At 39.3% G+C, this 22216-nt stretch overlaps 2 protein-coding genes across 2 annotated transcripts in view; one reads left to right on the forward strand and one right to left on the reverse strand.

Moving 5' to 3' along the window:
- Positions 1–22216, forward strand: part of Ns4 (Nucleostemin 4) — a 515404-nt gene that overhangs the window by 448394 nt on the left and 44794 nt on the right. The gene's annotated exons all lie outside the window — the stretch shown is intronic.
- On the reverse strand, positions 973–13866 carry LOC135702975 (protein brambleberry-like). Its single transcript, XM_065224053.1, has 3 exons — positions 13492–13866; positions 13342–13427; positions 973–2603 (listed from the first exon to the last, which is right to left on the reverse strand). The coding sequence occupies exons 1-3, from the start codon at positions 13518–13520 to the stop codon at positions 1012–1014; spliced, it is 1707 nt and encodes a 568-aa protein (XP_065080125.1). The 5' UTR covers positions 13521–13866; the 3' UTR covers positions 973–1011.

The raw sequence follows: 22216 nt of genomic DNA on the forward strand, positions 1-22216 counted from the left end.
TAATTACAAATGCTGTGCTCAGTATTTACCAAAAAAACGGTACCGAAGTTCAGTTTGTATTTGCTGAATGTCAGTAATTCCGATAATTTGAAGTGAATATTCAGTAAAAGATTTGTTTTGCGTTCAAGCCCAGTTAAAAAAAACACAGAACAACTAAATGCTGGATTAGCATGCTGTATGTTTTTTTAGTATGGACTTGACAGTCGCATTAGCGAGTCAATCCCCGATAGTCCAGCCATGATATTGTCGGATGAGCATGTCCGAGTTCCCAGCCGCAGGGCGCTAAAGCTCTATACGCTAAAGGTAAATTCAAAGGGCCGTAAGAGTGACCTACATGTATAGAACCTCAAATAATACACGTTTATTTGCTGTGTAAAGTTAATTCTTCAGCAATTCCGACGTCTTTTTCTATAATCTAGTTTCCAATGTACTCTAGCCATTTCTCCTTCCAACACAGCGGGGGGATACTGTATGCAACATTGTGTGCAATTTATTAAGCAAGTTTATTTTACGTGAATATATTGCCGTCAATGTCGTTTGTGAGTTCCGTTTGTTGTGCTACAGCTACCCCGAATGTCACTTCCTCGAACGCCATTACCCCGAATGGTCTCTTTCCTGCATGAGATTTGGGTAAGGTAACGCAATCGCCTGGTTTGAATGTTTACGGATGTGATTGAAATAAGGAAAGGCACGAATATACTCTGTCTTTTTGCAGTATTTATTGTACAAATTAAGTATTAACTCATAATTTATGTTTTTACTAAGTAATGGTTTGGGTTAAATAACAACACAAATGGTCACTGATTTCAGGTAGATCCATGGCTTACAAATTCGTGGTAACAATAACTATAAACTATAGTCCAGTAAAATAAGTCATGAGCGAGGTAATAGTAAAATTTAAAAACATATCCTAATTAAATATTATACCCTACAAACGCAACATTGTCCAATTAAAGCTATCCAAAGCAATCTAAAACCTAAAAAAAACTACCCTTCCGGTACCAAGCCCCCTCACAAACCCCTCTGATCATGAACCCTGCAAAAATCCCGCCCCGACAGTGCCAACCCTCTGCACTGTTCCCCTCGCAACGTCCTAGCCGTACACTGCTGCCGATCGTCGCTACTCTCACGTGTCACACTGCGTCTGCTTTCCACCCCATTCGCCACCGGAGGAGTAACCGATCGTTCCCTCGAGAATCTTGAACGGAACGAGCTCAGATAGGACACAGCATCGTGTGATTCCGTCTCTTCATCATCTTCCTCGACGGTAGGTTCCGTTCTGACAAACGGCACGTTCAACCGTGATCGAGGAGCCACCGAAGGCTCTCGTTGCCTTTCTCCCGGCTGGTCAGTCTGATCCCGACTGGAAGATGGAGCCTGTCTGGTATGCAAGCTGGGGTAGAATTTCAATCCCAAACGGCAGATCAAATCGGCAACGATGAAGCTCCCCAATGCGATACTCAACCGGATAACGTCCGAGCTGAATAGATCCAGTAGGTTGCCTAGCAGATTCCCTGGCACTGCCAGGATGAAGAAAACCCGGACAAATTTGTCCGCTCCGACAAAGGATAGGCAAATCATTCCAAATATAAGGTAGCAAAAATGAATCACGATGGTGTTCATCTTCTTGAGTATGTAGTCACTTCCACCGACCTTCTCCGTGATCCAAGCCAACTTATGATCGAAGTCTTTCTGCAATGCGTCGATCATGTCCAACATGTTAGCGACTGTGTTGTTGATCTTTTCCAACTGTCCCAAAGTGTATTTGTATTGCTCCTCAGCCGCTTGGTGATGCGAAGCAAAATGTTCGCTGGTTTCGTCAATCTTTCCCGCGATGGTCGCTGCACTCTTTTGCAGATTTTCCATATCCGAAAGCAGCGAAGCATGATTCAATTTACTCCGCTTCGACTGCATCTCCAGCTGTTTGATGCTATCGTCAATCCTGCTCCGTAAGCCCGTCAACAGGACAGCAACTTCCTGTTGTCCTGCCCGAATCAAAGCCTTTTCCCTTACCAGATCCCTGAAATTAGACTCCACCTTGGCTCTATGCGCCTCCGATAGTCGCATAATATCGCCCTGTTGGCTGATAATCCTGTCGTTATTTGTCGACATCTCTTCGATCGCTTCCTGCGTAACGCTGTGCAGCTCCTTTTGGTTCTCCGCCAGCTGTCCCATCATTTCGATTTGCTCGTGAGCCGTATTCATCAGCTTGTTGACGGTCAGTTCAGTCAGTCCCCGGAACTGATCGTGCCTGACGCTAGCGCAAACGGCTTTCGCACGATTTGTCACCAGGTGGTACGCATTCCACGTGTCCGGATCCATCTCCTTGGTGCAGTCCTTCAACGTCATCTGCTCGGTACAGTGGTACACTTTCCGACCTTCGGAATCCGATTGGCAGTTGAGCAGCATGACGGCCAGTTTACCGATCTGCTCGGCATTCAGACGTTCGCAGGAATTTTTCAATTTCAAAATCACCCTGTGGTGGCACAGATCTAGCTTGGAAAGGTTCGCTCCGATCCAATTGGAAGCTTCACGGAGGAAGGATTCGTCGCTTTCGGAGAGCTCGTACGGGACGGCCGGATAAGCATCCACTGCGGTGTTTTCTGAAAAAAAAAATAAAATAAAAAAGAGGTCATCTTCTGAATGTTTGGACAATACCATCAGAGTACCAATTTCCGCTTATTTAAGGCAATGTTAAAGTTAAAACAAAATCCAAGGAAAAACCCAACATTGTACATATTTGGTTTATCTTTTTTCATCATTCGTTAGGGTAACTTATACGCTATGCGTAAAACTAGAATAAAAAATTTGAACAGCAAACACGTCTTTAAAAACCCGAATTTATCCACCTATGGTGTGATCAGACCCTTCTTACTTATTCAAGTTTATTTATTTTATTGTCATTATCAGTGACCAAGCCCCCCACCCCCGTGTCATCCAGTGACGCTACGCCACTGCCTGGGGGTACCCGGAATATATCCGGGTGTAGTCTATTTGGTGAGGCTATTTACCAATCACCTTATCATCGTATTTTAATGTGATTTAATGGGTTACAATTCAATTCATATTCAAGCAACTTCCCCGGGGTACCCGGAACATGTCCAAGTGTGTCCAATGTGGTCTGGAACACTTAACACGACTTGCATTGATTTTATTTTTGAATTCTGTAGTAATTTGATGTGTCGCATGATGGTTTTGATACGTTTTCCGTTAAATCCAGCGTGAAGGTCCATATTCACCGGATCTTATTCCGGCCATATCTCCGGAACCGGTTCACCGATTCCAAAACCGTTCAATAGCGTTCAATGGGACCCCAAGACCTATCATTTGGCGCCGAGTTTGTCCAAATCGGTTGAGCGGTTGCTGAGAAACGTGAGCGCATTCATTTCGTTACATACACACACACATACACACATACACACGTACACACAAACACACAGACATGTTCCGATCTCGTCGAGCTGAGTCGAATGGTATATGACACTCGGCCCTCCGGGCCTCGGATCGATAGTCGGTTTTTCAAGTGATATCTATACCCTTCTTTGTAAGAAGGGTAAAAACATTAAAACTTAATTCAGTTATATGTACTAATTACCGCTCACGTTTTGATTAGGTGTTCTAAAGGGTGTCCACAGTTAAATTGAATCACTTTCAAAAAGCTGTAACATTTTGCCCTTTGGGTTAATTTTAATGAAAATTTTGGGTGAGATGGCTCCAACGTGTATTGTTTACACTGCGTGAGTTTCATTGTGAAATTTATAGTTGTTTTGAAAATGGAGTCGAAGGAACAGCACGTGCGCGAGAAAGTTTTGCACACTCAGCTCAACAACCCACACCTTCCCTAATAAAAAATAACCATACACGAACGATAACCCAAATCATTGAACTATTCCACAAATGGTTTGGATGATACCCAGAACACGTCGTTAAGCAAATTAACCATACAATTTTTATTAGGGTTTCGCACCGAGCCATCAGAAAGATGTTGGAAATCCAACAATCTACTGTTTCTCGTTTCATAAAACGTTTCGGACAACGTTTAACGGTTTAACTGTCGATCGGCAGCAAGAGAGTGCAAAAAAAGATGCCTTAAAACGCATACCCAACTATTCCGTTCGGGATGTCGCGAAAAAACTGCACCTGACAAAAAGTTTCGTGCAGAAAGCCAATAAACGAGCAGGACTACGTTCATTCAAGGTTCAGAAAGCACCAAACCGCAATGAACGACAAAATAGTAAATGACCAAGTCTACATGAATGAGTGCCTGAAGTAACGACTGCTTCCGTTTCTCAAATCACACAACTAAGAGATAAACTAAGGCTAAAAAACTAAGGCTAAAAATCTCTAAAATAAAGTTTTAAAAAAAAAATCACACAACGTTCCTGCAATTTTTTGGCCAGACCTAGCCTCTTGTCACTATTCCAAGGACTTTCTGAAGAGGTACAAGACGAGTGGGGTCAATTTCGTGCAGGAGGATCTCAATCCCCCAAACACAACGGAGTTGCGGTCGATCGAAATATACTGGGCTATAATGAAGGACGAGCTCCGTAAGCTTCCTAAAGTTGTCACTAAGGAGCAGGAAATGTTGAAATCATGGTTGAAAGCAGGAAAAAAAAATCGATTCAACCGTTGTACAAAAGCTTTTAGGATGAATTAAGAAGAAAGTTCGAGCATTTGGATTTGGTGATGAAATAGAGTGACATAAAGTTACTTATAATCTGGGTCTGGCCTCGGGTCTGGCGGACTCGTAATGGATTTCGAACCAAGTTGAACTGTCAAAATCGAACCATTTTTTACTGTTCTTATAAGAGCTCATATGGAAGAAACAGATAGGGAGTATTGTAATCTGAGTAAAACGTAAAACTGCTTAGGAACTTTTATGAAAACCAAATATTATTGATACAGTAGAAAACCGGAAAATTCGACACGCGCCAATCGATTTTACTCTCAATCTGTACATAAAACATAACGTCGGACATAGTGCGCTGTATTTGTACAATGATGCGCCATAATGCACACAATGTCCGACGCTTTGTTGTTGTACAGAATGAGAGTAAAATCGAAAGTCGGGTGTGGGGTTTTCCGGTGTCAAACGCGACCGACAATAACAACGAACTACAACAGACTACAACTACCAATCGATATTTCAAGAGAGTCACTCACAATCTTGCACACATTAACTTTGTTTATCAATTTGACAACCGTTCGAACAGAGTAAAGCTTGCTGCAATGCGTCTTGGATAGTGTGGTTGCGATTCGACTTCGCCAGACCCAGCTTATAATCGTAAACTTATATATCAGGCATAACATTTGATAACGGCACAAAATCATTAGTAAACAAATTTTCTAAGGCCCTTTACACGCGAACCAAAGTACGCTCACGCAAACCAATACCACTTTCGAAAAGGTGAGAGTTGCCCCTATCCGATGATGTGTTTGGTTTGCATGGGCGTACTTCGGTTCACGTGCAAAGGGCCTTACAAAGTTTGTTTACAAAAGCTCTTGTGCCGTTATCAAATGTTTATTTATTTGTCGTCAATCAGTGTAGACCGTTTTACAATTGTTGTCTTAAGTGGTATTTTTACAATTTTGTCTTTGTTTATATTTTTTATAATATGTCTTAAGAACAAGTTAAAACATTACTTCTAGTTGACGTTATGCGAGGAATTAAAATATTGCTTTAATTTGGTTTTTGTCATTGTAAAGTCAATGTTATCGCAGTGCTTATTATATGTATCGTTTGGTTCAAGGATCCAAATTTGGCATAATTCGTACGATGACGATTTGTAGCAAATATATTTCTATTTCGTAAATGCCTAGATGGTGTATATAAATGTAAGAATGACAATAGTACTATTGAATCAATTCGATGTGATACGATATCGTTTACGAAAGAAATCATAGCAAATTCACGACGCTCTTTTAATGTTTGAATATTTTGAAGCATACACCGAGGTGTCTAAGATGGCAGAGGAAATACAGTCCAACCTAACTTGCGGAGCGCATACAATAGAAACTGCTTTTGAACGGACTCTATTCTTTCTTCGTGTGTGATTGCAAAAGGAGACCAAACTATGCTGCAATATTCTAATATCGACCTTACATAAGCAATGTACAATGTTTTTATCGTATAAGGATCGTGAAAGTTATAGCAGAAACGTTTTATGAAACCAAGCATGTTGTTAGCTCTGTTAATAATTGTGTTATAATGATCGGTGAAAGTAAGTTTTGAGTCCAAAATAACACCTAGATCCCTGACTCTATCACACTTTTCTACGATCTGTTTCCCTAAAGTGATTGTTATATCGGGTAGGATTTGTTTTCTACTAATGGTAATTGAGTTACATTTTTTTTATATTTAATTGTAGCAGGCTTTTTTGACATCATGTATGGAATATCTGAATTTTCTCTTTGAATGTGATGATGTCTTTGGCATCTTTTATTTCCAAAAAAGTTCAATGTCGTCAGCATATATTAAAACTTTCAATTTCTTAATAATGAAAGATATGTCATTAACGAAGAGAATAAATAAAAGTGGTCCTAAATGGGAGCCTTGAGGAACTCCTGAAGTGACATCAACGGGATTTGATATCTTTCCTTTGTATTTTACTATTTGATGGCGGTCAGTTCAATATGATTCAAGCCACTTGAGGAGTGCGTAATGAATTCCCATTTTTTGAAGTTTAAAAAGAAGCATGGGTATGTCAATTCGATCAAACGCTTTGCTGAAATCTGTATACAACACTTCTACATGGTTTCCGTTATCCATTGCATTCAAGGAATAATTAATTAATTCGAGCAAATTCGTAGTTGTTGAACGGCCTTTAAAGAAGCCATGTTGCATAGTAGTTATTCTGTTTTTAATTTAAATGTTACGCCTTTTATATAGTATTATATTCCTGAAATTTTCATGACAATCGGTTGAGACTTATTTTTGGCGAGTACTTCTAATTGATGCAATTTAACTGTGGACACCCTTTAATCAACACTCATTTTTTAACCAATTTTCACATTTTCAGCCGAAGGCTTAGTTTCATTTGGTGAATTTTCTCATAAATTTGACACTTCGAAAATATATTATAATGTTCAAAAATCCCTCTGATGTTGATTGTCCGATTTTCGAGAGCGTGTTTGTCAAAATTGATTCCTGGTATGTCAGGTACAATCCAGCTTTCCATGCTCGGTAATGGCGGCCTGTTTGTATGAATAAATGTATCCTTCAATGTGCTGATAGAGAGCGAAGAGCCTACCAGACAGAGTAAAACGCTGGCCAGACTGGAGAGTTATAACATGTTATAACGGTTGTCAAATAATTGCAACACAGAATCCACCATCAAGATAGTGCTATAACATGTTATAACTCTGTAGTCTGATAGTACGTTCAGACTACAGAGTTATAACATGTTATAGCGCTATCTTGATGGTGGTTTCTGTGTTGCAATTATTTGACAACCGTTATAACATGTTATAACTGCTCAGTCTGGACAGTGCTTGAACGTACTATAAAACGGTGTCCAGACTGGAGAGTTATAACATGTTATAACGGTTGTCAACTAATTGCAACACAGAAACCACCATCAAGATAGCGCTATAACATGTTATAACTCTGTAGTCTGAACGTACTATAATACCCCGGACAGACTATGGCTTATATCATGTAATATAGGCCGGCTTGCAATGAGCACTCATACATCTAGTTTTCACTGGAAATCCTATATATGAGTGCTCATTGCAAGCCAGCCTATATTACATGATATAAGCCATAGTCTGTCCGGGGTATAAGACTGTTCTGTTGTTCAAGTCGAGTTCAACCGTTCGTACAAAAGGTAGTGATTTGCCTGAACTGCTTACGCACCAACCATCGCACCACAAATTGCAGAAGCGCAAAAAGGTGCCTACGATGCTCTTAAAGACACGAAGACAAAAGTGAGTACGACAATTGTGGAAAAGGCAAAAAGTGCGCTAACTGCAGAAACAAGGATCACACTACGACAAACCCAAGCTGTCCGGAAATCATACGGCAGGACAAAATCAAAAAGTTAATGGCAAAAAAGAACCTCACATACGCAGAAGCAAAGGAACAGATTCCAATGGCAAATCAAAACTTGTACGAACCACTCTTCGATGCCGAGGAATTCCCAATGTCGGGAGAGACATACACAAACATGACGAAAAATAGCTTTCGTTGAAAGGATCCGTAGCGGGAACAATGGTCTCTATCCAAAAATGAAAGGGAGAACATTCAAGCAGCGGTGTACATGGGAAAATCGCCAGACAAGCAACAGAACAAGAAAAGGAGAGTCAACACAAATGCGGACAAGACAAATGAGAAACGGAGCTACATCATCAACGGTGAAAGAGTTCGCAAAGGACTAACGGCCATAAAAAGAGTGGCACTAAACAACGACTATCGAGTTGCGGAAAAAGAACGATGGGAAACCATGTCGAAACAGGTTTTTAGTGAGTACAAAACGACCAACAGAATCTACTGATGACGTTCTACACGGACTTTGTCGCTCAGTTGGATAACGACGAAGCCATAAAGCAAAAAATCATGGCATGCTCCAGAAGGCACTTCAATTTCGCAAAATCCATAATACACACAGAAAATAGTAAGGTAAGCACTTCTTCATTTTAAAAGCTCTACACCAGAATATGAATAAATGGATTTGATCAAAATAAAAGATTAGCTTTTACCACTTATCATTTCAAAATTCGGGGAGTTAAATAGAACAATAAAAATACTACAATGTAACGTGCAGAGTCTTGAAAAAAATAATGCAGAAATACACAGAGTCCTGTTCGGTGAAGGTTTCAATATAGCTCTCCTATCGGAGACATGGACTAATTCAGTACTAGAAACCACAAGGAAATATAATATCACTGGATATCACCTAATTCCATGCTCAAGAGACGACGCGTACGGAGGGACGGCGATCCTGTTGCGAAACGAGAACAGCTATTCCAAAATAGATATACCTGTGTTATCTACTAAAACACAAGTAGCAGCAATATTAATATTTTCTATAAATCTAGTAAATTTTTCCCGTGTATGTGAGTCCTTCAATAAGCATAGTAAGCAAATTTTAAGAATGACATTCAAGTCCTGTTTGACAAAGTCCGACAATTCGACAACGTTATCGTTGGAGGTGAGTTCAACGCACACCATGGCGATTGGGGAGATCAAACGATGGACAGAAAAGACGAAATTTTGGCTGAAGTGATCAATGACTCGAACTGCCACCTGTTGAATGATGGATCCATAACCTTTGTACCTTTGAGATTAGGATGTAGGTCATTTGCTATTGATTCAACCATGTGCTCAACACAGCTACTGTCAAGGGCCCAATGGCGGACATTATCATACGGCATTGGTAGTCATCACTTAGCAATTGAAATTACCATAGACAGCTATAAAAATGAACGTCCCAAGTACTGCTACGACAACAAGAAAATTAGGACCACAATATCAAGGTTAAAACCGTTCGAAATCGGTAATGTAGAAGACCTAGCAACAGCAGTAAAGAAAATCCGGAAGAGTAACAGAAGGAAGGACACCAAAACACCAAAATTTTGGTGGTCTGACACCGTGGACCAGGCATGGAAAGAGAAGACGGAGGCAAGACGAGCTTTCAACAGGGAATCCAGTATGCAAAATCTCATTAATTTCAAACGTAAGGCGGCCATCTTCCAAAACCTAAAACGTGTTGAAATCCGAAAGAAGTTTGAGGAGTTCTCGGACGAAATAGGACCACACACTAGCTCTAAATAACTGTGGAACAAAGTCGGCAGGTTTACTGGAAAGAAAGTAAAAAGTGTCGATACAACACCATGCTAGATGACGCAATACAGCGGGGAGTTTTCTAGATAAACACTTCGGACCAAATGATTTGGAACCATGGATCGATCCGGGGCCAGTTGCCTCGCCAATTGTATCATACAAATTGCTAGATTTGGCAAAGTGGACAGCTATCATCGGTAAGGAAAAGAAAAGGTCTGCACCAGGGGAAGATGGCGTATCATATGAAGTTCTTCGTTTACTTTCTCCAGAAGTATCAACAAATTTGGTAGAGGATCTCAATCGAATGTGGTTCCGGGGCACCCCCACAGATAATTCCAAGACTATCAAAGAAGTAGCCATACCTAAGACAGGTAGCGACCAATCAACTCCAAACGGAAAAAAGGCCAATCTCTCTAGTTCCTACCTTGACCAAAATCATGAATACGGCTGTATTGGATATGCTACAGAACCATCTATACCATAATAAAATCCTTGCAGAAATCGTTTGGTTTCAGAAAGGCACTTCAACATCTACAGCAATTGCATACGTCATAAATGAAATAAAAAGGAACAAAAGAGATAACCAAGTAACAGCATTAATATGTGTTGACTTGACGAACGCCTTTAATACTGTTCACGGATACTCTGGTAGATACGTTCTCGAATGGGCTACCGCAAGGAGATGTATTGTCACCAACGTTATTTAATATGAACACTGCTGAACTACATAACATACATGTTGATGGAGTCGTATTGGTTCAATATGCTGACGACTTTGATATAATCTTAACAGCTATCAACTGGGAAACCCTAAACGTTAAAGCGCAGGAATATATGGGCAAGTTCATGGGAGCCTGTGAAAAACTGAATTTATCGATAAACGCCGAGAAATCCAGTGTGATGAAGATGAACTTCAGTACACGTACAACTTTAAATATCATGGTCAAGGGAAAGACACTTGAATCGGCGATATAATAACGATACCTTGGAGTAACCATATACCGATCATTAACATTTGCAGTACATGTACAATCAGTTCGGGAGAAAGTCCAGGAAAGACTATGCATGCTGAAAGTTTTATACGGCGCAAAAAAGGAGCACATCCAGACACGATGCTTAACGTGTATCAAGGTCTCATTAGAAGTATTGTCGAGTATGGCTGCTCAGTACATAACAATGCCAGTAAATCATCAAGAAGAGTCCTAGAAGTGATAAACAACCAGAGTTTAAGGAATGTTACTGGTAGCCAGTGCTAAGATTTGTCATTGTCATTGACAGACTTTCGCGCGATATTGACAAAATTGTTCGTCACATAGTCACTGACAGACTTGATCCTCAAAAAAACCTTCGTCAAAATCTCATTCATTTTTTCGTCAATGACAAAGATTCACCTGGTAACAAAAAGTGTAATTTAGTACATTCTGTGTCACATTATTGTTATCCAAGTAGCTCAGGACGTAGATACTTGTTCATTAAAATATATCCATGTAATTGTGTTGCTCAAGTCATTTTATTTCGTTACAAATTTAGCTAATAAACAAATCTGCACATGTTCGTCACTGACACCATTGTCATTGACAATTGACATGGTTTGCCTTGACTATGACTGTTAGCTCAAATGAGTGACCAAAGCAGAATTGTCAATATCACCGTGTACTGTCGAGATTTTGCAGCACTGCTGGTAGCACAAAATCTACTCCACTAAATACACTGGCTGCGATTAGTGGACAAGCACCAATACAATACCGACAAGAAATGGTAGCATGCCGTGAAATCGCAAGATGCATTTCGAGGAAAAATGTTTTAGGGAGATAATTGATGCAAATATCGCTTGAAGAATAGAATCAGGAAAAATATTCATACATTGAACAACTCTATTGGAAACATAAGGCAAGCTACGCCATACTGATGCGGAATGAACGGATTGAAAATTTTGAGCAAGTGAAGATATATACATGTTTATGTAAACAAACTCTCAAAAAGGACCAAGTTATTCAGATCAAGTTGAAGCAACTAACACTCGGTATGATGCATGGGAAATATAAAGGCAGAGGGAGAATATGGACGGATGCATCGAAGTACGAAAATACTTGTGGAATCGGAATGTTTGTAGAAGGCAATAAGAGGCGGCACTACTACAGGCTACAACACGACACTAGCATTACATCTGCAGAGCTCACGGCTATTTGGGTAGCTTTACAAATAGTTGAGGAAAACCAGCTATTGCACTACGTTGTGTTAACTGACTCACGGTCATCCTGTCAAATACTGGAAGGTGCCATCCAAAGGGGAGAAGGAGAAACGATGATTGCAGAAATACCACAGATGGCGAAGAAATGGAAAACTACTATTCAATTGGTACCTAGCCACATACAGATTGCCGGGAATGATGTTGCAGACATGTTGGCGAAAGAAGGTACTAAGCATGATGCACCAACACTAGCAAATAGACTGTTCATCAAGGATCTATTCCTGAAGTTTACCAAGGAGTTAGAAGAAACCCAATGCTGTCAGACGACAGCTCAAATACAAAGAAGAAGAATAAAAAGAAGCAGATTCGTAGAATAATTTTCAATCGATTGGCTTGTTTAGAATTAAAATCCATCCACTATTGACAGAGTTATAAGTGGTCAAAACCTGACCACTTTTCGTAGCGCGGTCGGTTTTGGTTTTTTGAAATTGCACCCCCAATATGTTGCCGAAAGACGTAATCTTACGTCAAAAATACAATTCAACAGCAGGGTTTTGTATGTAAATTAACTTTAGGAGGGAGGGTTAAATCCATGGTCCATACAAATTCTAAAACCACGTATGCAGGATAGTCCACGCAAGGCACGGGAGGGACCTGTGGACAGCCATTTACAGTTAAATCAATCATAAACAAGACCAAAGTGAAAGGATGTTGTAATGAGCGGCAATTGGTACTCATCAAGTTTGCAGTGTACCAAAAACCGCTCAGTTTATTTTGATTAAGAAACAAATGAAAGCACTGTGGTTCTCAAGAGGTTGTTTGAAGTATGCATACTACATTCAAATTTACCCATCTGTGCTAATTTTAGCCAAAAAAGCACGAAACAACGTAGATTTAGCTTAAATTTCAAAAGCCGACACTTTAGACAAAACAACGTGTAAGTATGTATACAAATGTATATACCTATTTAAATAGATTCGAAAAATAGCACTTTTTTTCAAAAGTGAGCTGTGTACGAGGGGGGCGACACATCTAAATCTCAAGTTTAGATGCTTAACAAATTTCACACTAGCGAATCAATCTTCGAAAAATCTTCTTTCATTTGTCGCATCTACTTGCATCGCTCATCATCTTTTTGCAGGAAATCTTCAGAATCGTCATCAATCTTCTTTCTATCTGCTCAGCGTGCGCGCAGCTAGCCACAGCAAAACACAATCTTTTTTGCATCGTAGATAGAGTCGTCCCCCTCGGCTGTATATAGGGCATCAGCGGAGACTTAATTCATTGATGGTACGACAGTTTCCATATTCATGTTCAAACATGTTTGCGATAAATTGTAATACAAAAAAGCATATGCATTCGTACTTACCATGTTCTTGCGTAGGCCATATGTATTCTATAAACGATCCATGTACTCCTAATGGTACCAATAGTAGGTAACTTATCATCAATAACCTAAAAGCGACATTTATTAACTCAAATATTCCACCTATTAATATAAATTAACACAACCACTCACCGAATTCTCCCCATCCTGATATGACCCATATTCGGCACACGCGTACCATTGGTGTATTCCGACCCAAGTGGGAGGTGGGCAGTGCGTTTGTTTTGATTGCGCTACGAATGGATTTAAAAATAGACCCCCCCTCGACTGCGTTCGATGCGCGAACTATTACTTCTGCCACTGCTAGTTGGTACTTAAAGCCTCATAGGGAGAAAAATAAAGAACCTTGAATCTATTTCGACACATCCTTTCGCGCAGTACAAAACTTAGCACTTCATTATCACTAAAATCACTGCATTAATTCGTCAGAACTGATTCTACACCAAAGAAATACAAACTGAACCGAACCAAGAAACTAAATGAAGCGAAAAAGTTTTGCGCGGAAATCTTCTGGCTGGCGAAAATCTATCGCTCTGGTCGTTGCTTCATCATGTTTTGATTATTAGTTCTCTCGCAATAATGGAACTGCCGAGCGGAGCTCAGATTTTGACAGCATCTCTTTGCGCGAGGAAAACAATAACAAACCATCATTTTTGGCTGGAGCGAAAGTGAGGATACGCAAGTGTGCGAGTTATAAACGTCAGAAAAGGGCAATACAAACCTACAATCAGCTGGTTTCTTCTGAAAGAACCGTAGTGAGTACCGTTAGCCGGCGGGGATCTCTACCGTGTGTCGGAGCTCACGGAATCGATAATATGAGAATGAGGGGAACAGTAGAGAATGTATATGCAGTACCATAACGTGACGCAGCACATGAAGAGGAAGTTCTTGAGAAAAACTGTACCCTATGAGCATAGCAAACAAATACCGATCAACGGAATTTAAGCTGATGTATGAAATATTGATGTAATGACAAAAAGCAGATATTCACAAATGTACATAGGGGAAACAATCCTATTGTTGCGATACGTTAGAAGCATTAGGAGCCTATTGTTGTGTATGGAGACCTCCATACACAGCAATAGGCTTCTAACGCTGCTAACGTACCGCAACAATAGGGCTGTTTCCCCTATGTGTAATTATAGTACAATGCAATATTGCATCGCGATTGAATGACCAATGAGCAGCTGTTTCCATGTAATATTCAACAACTTTATATACTATGTATGTAAGATGTATAACCTATAGAACAGATATATTTGTCATTAATTTCTTCTTTTACAGTAAATTTAATTTACTAATTTGACCATGAAATCAGTTTTGTAAGAAAAACATAATCTAGAAGACCGTTCCTAAACCTATCAATAACCAAGCTGCTCCATCGAATTTGAAAACTCAATAATAATTGGTTACCTAAGGTGCAGGGCTGTCTTGCATCAACGTAGAGAGAGCAAAGTCAGTGATTAAAAATATTGTATTACTATCTTCGTCACACTCCAAGCAGTCCTTTTTCCTTTAAGCTGGGTTTAGATTAGGCAAGTCAAATGATCAACTCAGTTGAATTCAATTGGCTTGAAAAGTTGAGCCTGGTTCAACTTTTTTCAATTCAAGTGAGTTGATCAAGTCAGTTGAATGGCATGGTTTACACGTTCAATTCGCGTTCAAGTCAGTTGAATTCAACTGACTTGATCAATTGACTTGCCCTGTCTAAACCCAGCTTTACGTCGTGAAAAAAAACTAGCTCAGTACGTTCTCTCTCTCTCTCTCTCAGATCTGTCGGTTACTCGGAGAGGATTAAAAACTACACGTTTTAGTCAGCCGTTCCATATTGTTCAACAAAAAAAAGGATGATTGTTGGAAGCAACACAACAAACTTAAAATGGGTACAAAACGGATTCGAATCAGCAACGTTGAGATTAACAGACTTGTGACTTTACCACTGGTCTATCAACGCTTTGGAGAATAGAAAGGCTAAAGGAAAACAAGAAGCGCTCATAGTGTGGTAAGTTACTACTGGTAACTAGTCTGCTCACATGCACGTTCGACGGTATTTACTTTTTTTTTGTCCATACATGATAGAAAAAAGAGGAGTTAAGGTAAAAGATACGATACACACCCATTTTTTATGGCTAAAAACCAGCAACATCTTGCTGTATTTTGCCGAGCTGACAGTCCAGCAATCCATCCAGCAAAGTGTTTTTGCTGAACAACCAGCAAATTGATCCAGTGCCTATTTGACAGCACTTAACTGTTAAATCAGCAATGTTTATTGTTTCAGATTTCACGGAAAGTGAATCATTTTGCGGGAAGGATAGCAATTTTAGATTGTTTATACATATGTTTTAATAGTTTAAAAAACACATTTCATTACATATGCACTGTTTCATGTTTTCATAATACTCTATGCTTCTCTTCGTCAATGACGAAGGATGTATGGAAATGATGGTTTTTGTACCGCGACCATTTATTTTTGGTTTTCGTCAAACGTCACTGACCAAACTGACCGTTACCAACTCTGCTAAGGTGGTACACATCCCATGTAACAAGTTTGGTATTATGAGGATTCTGTGACGATACGATTGGCAGCATGGCGGATGATTTCAAGCAAGCCATCAAGTCCCTTGTGGAGTCGCAGGAACGTTTCATGAATGCAAAAGCTGTAGTATCAACAAACCTCAACGAGTTAGCTATCCAGCAACGTCCCAAGCAGGATCCTTGTCAGGTTTGAACGTGCAACCACCCAAGCGTGACCCGAATACGAATTCACGGCTACCGGTTTCCCCTTTTTTTAACTCTTTATTTGTTTCAAATTCAAAATAAAAATAACATTTCATTTTAACCTAGGTGCTCCAGTTACTACAGTAACTTACCAGCCTTAATTGTTATGATATATAGCTAAGTGTTTTTACATTGTTCCTGTCTTGGCAATTCAGTATTTTAAACAGGTTTTTTAAACCTGCATGTCAGTATAACAATTGAAATCTTAAAACTAAATCTTATCTAAGTATAAAGGGAATTAATCGTTGCAATTGAGGATTACAAAGATTTTTGCCTGAAATTATTAATTATTTTGTTCATTTGTTCTAAAGTCTCAACATTCGAAATTATATGTACTTCGGTAGTACCATAGAGGTAACTCTAAGACCAGAAGGTCCCGAAGAAACTTGCTCAGCTTTTTGGCTCAGCTCTGGTACCATAGAGGTAACTCTAAGACCACTGGGTCCCGAAGAAAATCATTATTATTTTTGGCTCACTCAGTACCAGAACAACGGTCCCAAGCAGTCCCAAGCTATTTCACTCACCCCTGCATGTTCTGCATGAATCCACACACCCCTGATGTTATCTGTCAAACTTTCATAGCGAATCAAAACAAACATAGTGTAGTAATAGAATTTCAACTAGAATAGGGTACGTTAATCGTTTGCTTGGGACCAATAGGCTACTAAAGTGGTGAGCCAATTTAAAATCGTTAGTTTCGTATTGATTGTTGCTGGTACTCTCTTCGGTCCCTAGTTAATCGATGCACCCCTCGAAACATAGGAAAATCCACGAACCCCTCATTTTATCTGTCAAACTTTAATAGCGAATCAAAACAAACATGGTGTAGTACTAGAATATCGACTAGAATGGGGTACGTTAATCGATTCTAGTCAAGTAGTGAGCCAATTTTAAATCGTTAGTTTCCAACCGGTGGTAGTACTGTACCAGGAAGGCAACTTCAAAATCATCTTCAGAACTTTGTTCTGAATCCTTTGAAGTGTTGACATGTAGTCAAAGTACCTTTGAAGTGGTATTTTCCTGGTAGTGCAACAACTAGACCATATTGGCACAGCTTAAAACATGGCTTGCAAAACTTGTTTAAATATTAGAAGTTTATTTGTCAGGCAAAGATTGGTTTTTCTGTTTATAAGAGGATACAAACATTTAATATATTTGTTACATTTGGCTTCAATGCCCTCAATGTGATATTTAAAAGTTAATTTTTGGTCAAGTACTAATCCAAGATATTTCACTTGGTTTGACCAGGAAATTGGAACTCCGTTCATAGTGACTATGTGACTACTACTAGGTTTCAAAAAGGAAGCTCTAGGCTAGGCTTATGTGGAAATATTATAAGTTGAGTTTTGGAAGCGTTGGGAGAAATCTTCCATTTTTGTAAATAAGAAGAAAAAATATCTAAACTTTTCAGCAGTCCGCTGCAAATAACACGAAGACTTCTTCCTTTAGCGGAAATGCCTGTGTCATCAGCGAACGAAGACTTATGGCAACCCTGAGGCAAATCAGGGAGGTCCATGAAAATGGTATACAATATAGGCCCAAAAATGATACCCTGAGGAACTCCTGCTCTAACAGGTAGTCGATCAGATTTGGAATTTTGATAATTTACCTGCAGAGTTCTGGTAGTTCAATAATTTTGAACTAATTTCATCATATAATCAAAAACTTTTTGTCGACTATACTGGGGTGCAAATCAAAAAATATGTGTGGTGAAGTAGTGTTAGGTTTTGAACGCTTGTAACTTTGTCATTTATAGATGAAATTAAAATCCAAATACAATCGACAGGATATTCCTTAACAAATCTGCTAAAATAAATACTTTCCCATTTTTAATCAAAACACTTTTGAAACATGCACTAATGCTAATTTTAACGCTGTTTTCATGAACTAAACGTTTTTCCCAACTTATTGGACGGTAGCTAGAAGCTTCAGCTGGATTTTTATCCGGCTTCAAAATTGGAACAACTTTTGCATTTTTCCATTTATCAGGAAAGTATGCCAAATGGAAACATCTGTTAAATAATTTTACCAAGAAAGACAAGGTACTCTCTGTGAGTTTTTTGATGAGGATATAGAAAATTCCATCATCACCTGGAGCTTTCATATTTTGAAACTTTTTAGTTATAGACCTCGTCCAAATCAGTCCCCCAGGAATCATCAAAAATATTTTCCCGAGAGAAAATATTCAGATAATCCCGAGCATCCTGATTCTCAATAGGACTAGTAAGACCCAACCTGAAATTATGGGAAATCTCGAATTACTTAGCAAGTTTCTGAGCTTTTTTACAAATTTGTGATCAAAATTTTACCACCTTCTTTAAGCGCTGGAATAGGCTTTTGAGGTTTTTTCAAATTTTTTGTGAGTTTCCAAAAGGGCTTGGAACTCGGGTGTAATTTAGAAACATTATTTTCAAATGTTTTGTTCATCAGGGCAGAGAATCGCTTTTTAATTTGTTTTTGCAAATCCCTCCAGATAACTTTCATGGCAGTATCGCGTTTTCTTTGAAATTGTCTCCTACGGACATTTTTAAGACGGATCAAGAGCTGAAGATCATCGTCTATTATAATTGAATCGAATTTAACCTCGCATTTTGGTACTGAGGCAGCTCTTGCTTCAACTATAGAAGTAGTCAGAGATTCAAGAGCATAATTAATTTCATCTTTGGTTTGCAAAGGAATGTTTGGATCGAAGTTATATTCCATAAATGTTCGATATTGCTCCCAATCAGCTCTATGGTAATTGAAAGTAGAGCTGTTGGGATTAGAAATTATTTCTTGGGAAATTTCAAAAGTTACTGGAAGGTGATCAGAACCGAAGTCAGCATGGGTAACCAATTGGCTACAAAGTTGACATGAATCAGTTAAGACCAAATCAATAGTTGAGGGATTTCTTGCTGAAGAAAAGCATGTTGGGCTGTTTGGATATTGAATAGTGTAATAACCTGCAGAACAATCATCAAACAGAATATTCCATTGGAATTTCTTTGAGCATTATTCCATGAGCGATGTTTAGCATTAATACCGGTTTCCTCTATTCCTGTTTTTCGAGACGAAAGGAAGGAATGGAGAGCCTTTAAGGATCTTTTTGAGACAGGAATTCATAAACGAGAGGAAATTGTGCTTTGAAACTGCAGTACCTGCTGACGTTCGTCGATGGGGGAAAGCAAAAATTCTTGTGAATGTTTTTCCGATGCCAACTACGAACATGCGTGGACAAAGCTTAAGGAACATTACGATAAGAAAAAGTACATCGTGTATTCTCTCGTGAGAGAGTTCTGCGAATAGCCGAACGTAGACAATGCTGCTACAGAATTGTTAAAGCTGGTATCCACGTCGGACGAAATTGTGAGGCAGCTGCAAGCGCCGGGACAGGAGCACGAGTCCAGGGATCCGGAGCTAATCCAATTACTGATGGAAAACGATCGTTCTGAGCACAGAAAGTGATTTCGATTGAAAATCCAAATTTCAACGATTTCTTGATGTTCCTTCAGGATAGATGTGACGCTCTCGAAACGTTTTCGGCGTTCACGGAGAAAGCTTCCGGAGCTGATGGAGTGAGGAAGGATGCGAAGAAGGAACATTTGAAGGCAACAACTACGAAGGAGAAGTTAACCCAGAGCTTTCCAGTGAGCACCGAGGAATCATTCCATCTAAGGGAAAACAGCCCATTATGCACCCCTGGGGTAAAATGCCCACTTATAGAAAAACAGCGATAACTTATCCCCAGATGCATTTTCCGGGTAACGGATTGTGTTTATTTTAAACTGGAGGCTTCAAAAAATAATATGTAGGGGAAATGGCTCTTATGTTGGCCTCCACACATAGAAAATAATACCGAACTCGGATTAATTTTCTACCGAACCTCTTAGGTTACCAACGAGAAACCAAATCAATGGTTTAAAAATATTTTTTCAGGTTTTTTTTTATCGAAGCAGACCCGAATTTCGGTAAAATAGTATAAATTTGACAGATAGAAATGCAGACTGAACCGTAAAGTACGGTAAAGTATCGACATTTACGAATTCGCTACGTGAAAACCAAGAAACTCGGTAAACTGAACCGAATATTCGCTAAAACGCGTTGAACGTCAAACGTTCCACTTGCGCTCAACTTCGCGACGGAAATTTTAACCGAAAATTCGTTCTCTAAGATGAGTCTAAAATTAGCCAGCCATTTTTTCTTGCGTGTGCACGTCGGACGTGTGCAAAACTTTAGTAAAAATGGAAAAAGTTCTGGAGCAGCTGCAACAGGAGGATGCATGAATAAAATCTTTTGAATGAAATCGTTTGAATGAAATCTTTTGTAATTATTTGAAACTAACTGTATGATTTTATGTGCAGGCATCTTGTGCCATAGTTTATTTCTACTGCCGTGAAAATGTACATGGTTATGGCTTGCAAAGGCATTTTAAAAACCATTTAAATAAAAATGACTTCAAGTTAGTGATATTTTTTTGACTGTGCTTTTTCACGCAGTTACTCACGTTCCGGAAGTTTTTATTCGCCAAAACAAATTAAATAAATATATTTCATACATTTCTTTGACAAAACTGGTTTTATTTTTATGAAAATTCGAAGCAACGTATCTTTAATCGAAATTCAAAGCAGTATTTGAAGTGAAAACCGAGCGCTGCCCAAGAGAACCAAATTCCGTAACTACAACAGGTGGGTCGGTTCGTTTGACAGTGTTCGGTAATTCTTGAGTAAACCGATGTTCGGTTATTTCTGCTTAAATTTATTTTTCGTCAACCGAGATTTTAACAAAAAGAACTAATGACAGCTCGTTTATTCCTCTTTGAACCGAACAGACTACCGAGCGTTCAGCAGATAAAAACTCGGTTGAAATCAAACCGAGTTCGGTAATATTTTCTAAGTGTGTATGGATCAAAGATTGGGCCCATGGCTAAAAATCTGCCGTTTATCAATTTTATCTACACGGTTAGAAAAAAGTACCCAAAATTAAGTTCTTTTCACTCATCTCGGCACTATAGTGCAGGAACCCAATAGTAGGTAAAGCGGGTCAAAGTAATTTTGATTTACTTGTGTGCAGTTCGTATAGAATTTTCCACTAGCTTTTTAACCAAAAGTAAGTTAGTTGTACCCAACAGTAGGTAAATATGATTATACCCAACGTTGGGTTCCCACACTTTACTACCCCTGTTGGGTGGTTTTGCTCCTTCTTTTTTGACAACATTAGAAGGAGAAAATGAGACAAACTAGTCAAAAGTAGGTAAAAGTGAACTGGCCGTTGGGTACTTTTTTCTTACCGTGTAGATGACCGCGTCCTAGGAGCTGCATGAAAGGTGACGCACAAGGAAGAAGTATTAGTTTGTTTACTAAAATGAATTTGCTATAAGAAATGCTCAAATCCAGAACAACATGTGAAAAGGGCATACAAGCTTTTTGTAAACAAACCTTTGTAGGCCCTTTTCTCACCAACCGAGGGTCGCCCACGCAAACCAGCAATATCATCGAGAAGGGGAAAGTGTTCCCTACCCGGTGATGTTAAAGGTTTGCGTTGGTGTCATATGGGTGGCGAGAAAAGGGCATAAGAATGTTTGTTTACAAAAAGCTTGTATGCCCTTTTCACATGTTGTTCTGGAAATCAGAAATCAGTTTGGCACGGCATGTGTGACCAACATACACCTTCCGGTCGTATGAAACAGGTAAAAAACCATCCAAATCCACGCATATTTTTTTTTGTTTTGAATTTCTGTATGACACTGGGAGACCGTGAGTTCCTGCCCACCTGTCATAAAACATCTCGCACCCTGGGGGGAGGGGGGACGTGCTGTCAAATCAGCCTACTGATCATTCTTGTATGAAACTGGTTCCAAACGTAAACAAACGCTGTAGGTTTCTTATGGCTTGTTTACTTTTGGAACCAGTTATACGCTGGGGGGGGGGGGAGACGTGCTGTCAAATCAGCCTGCTGATCATTCTCGCGTCACTTTTCAAATAGACCAATGTAACATATCCACCATTTTGAGAAAATCGAAATTGAAGTTCGACAGATTATTATTTTAACTGTTTAAAAACAGTACATTTTGCAATACTATTTTTAATGTAGTCAGTGTATA

Source organism: Ochlerotatus camptorhynchus, unplaced genomic scaffold, assembly GCF_037179485.1.
Source record: "Ochlerotatus camptorhynchus isolate MF236.1 unplaced genomic scaffold, CSIRO-AGI_Acam_v1.1 ptg000204l, whole genome shotgun sequence".
In the NCBI taxonomy this organism is placed as follows: domain Eukaryota; kingdom Metazoa; phylum Arthropoda; class Insecta; order Diptera; family Culicidae; genus Ochlerotatus; species Ochlerotatus camptorhynchus.

Coding starts and splice junctions, on each gene's coding strand:
- LOC135702975 (XM_065224053.1), bottom strand. CDS start 13,520: ATGGGTCATATCAGGATGGGGAGAATTCG. Junction 13,428..13,491: donor ATCAGGATGGGGAGAATTCG/GTGAGTGGTTGT, acceptor TGTCGCTTTTAG/GTTATTGATGATAAGTTACC. Junction 2,604..13,341: donor ATGGCCTACGCAAGAACATG/GTAAGTACGAAT, acceptor TTTTTTTTTCAG/AAAACACCGCAGTGGATGCT.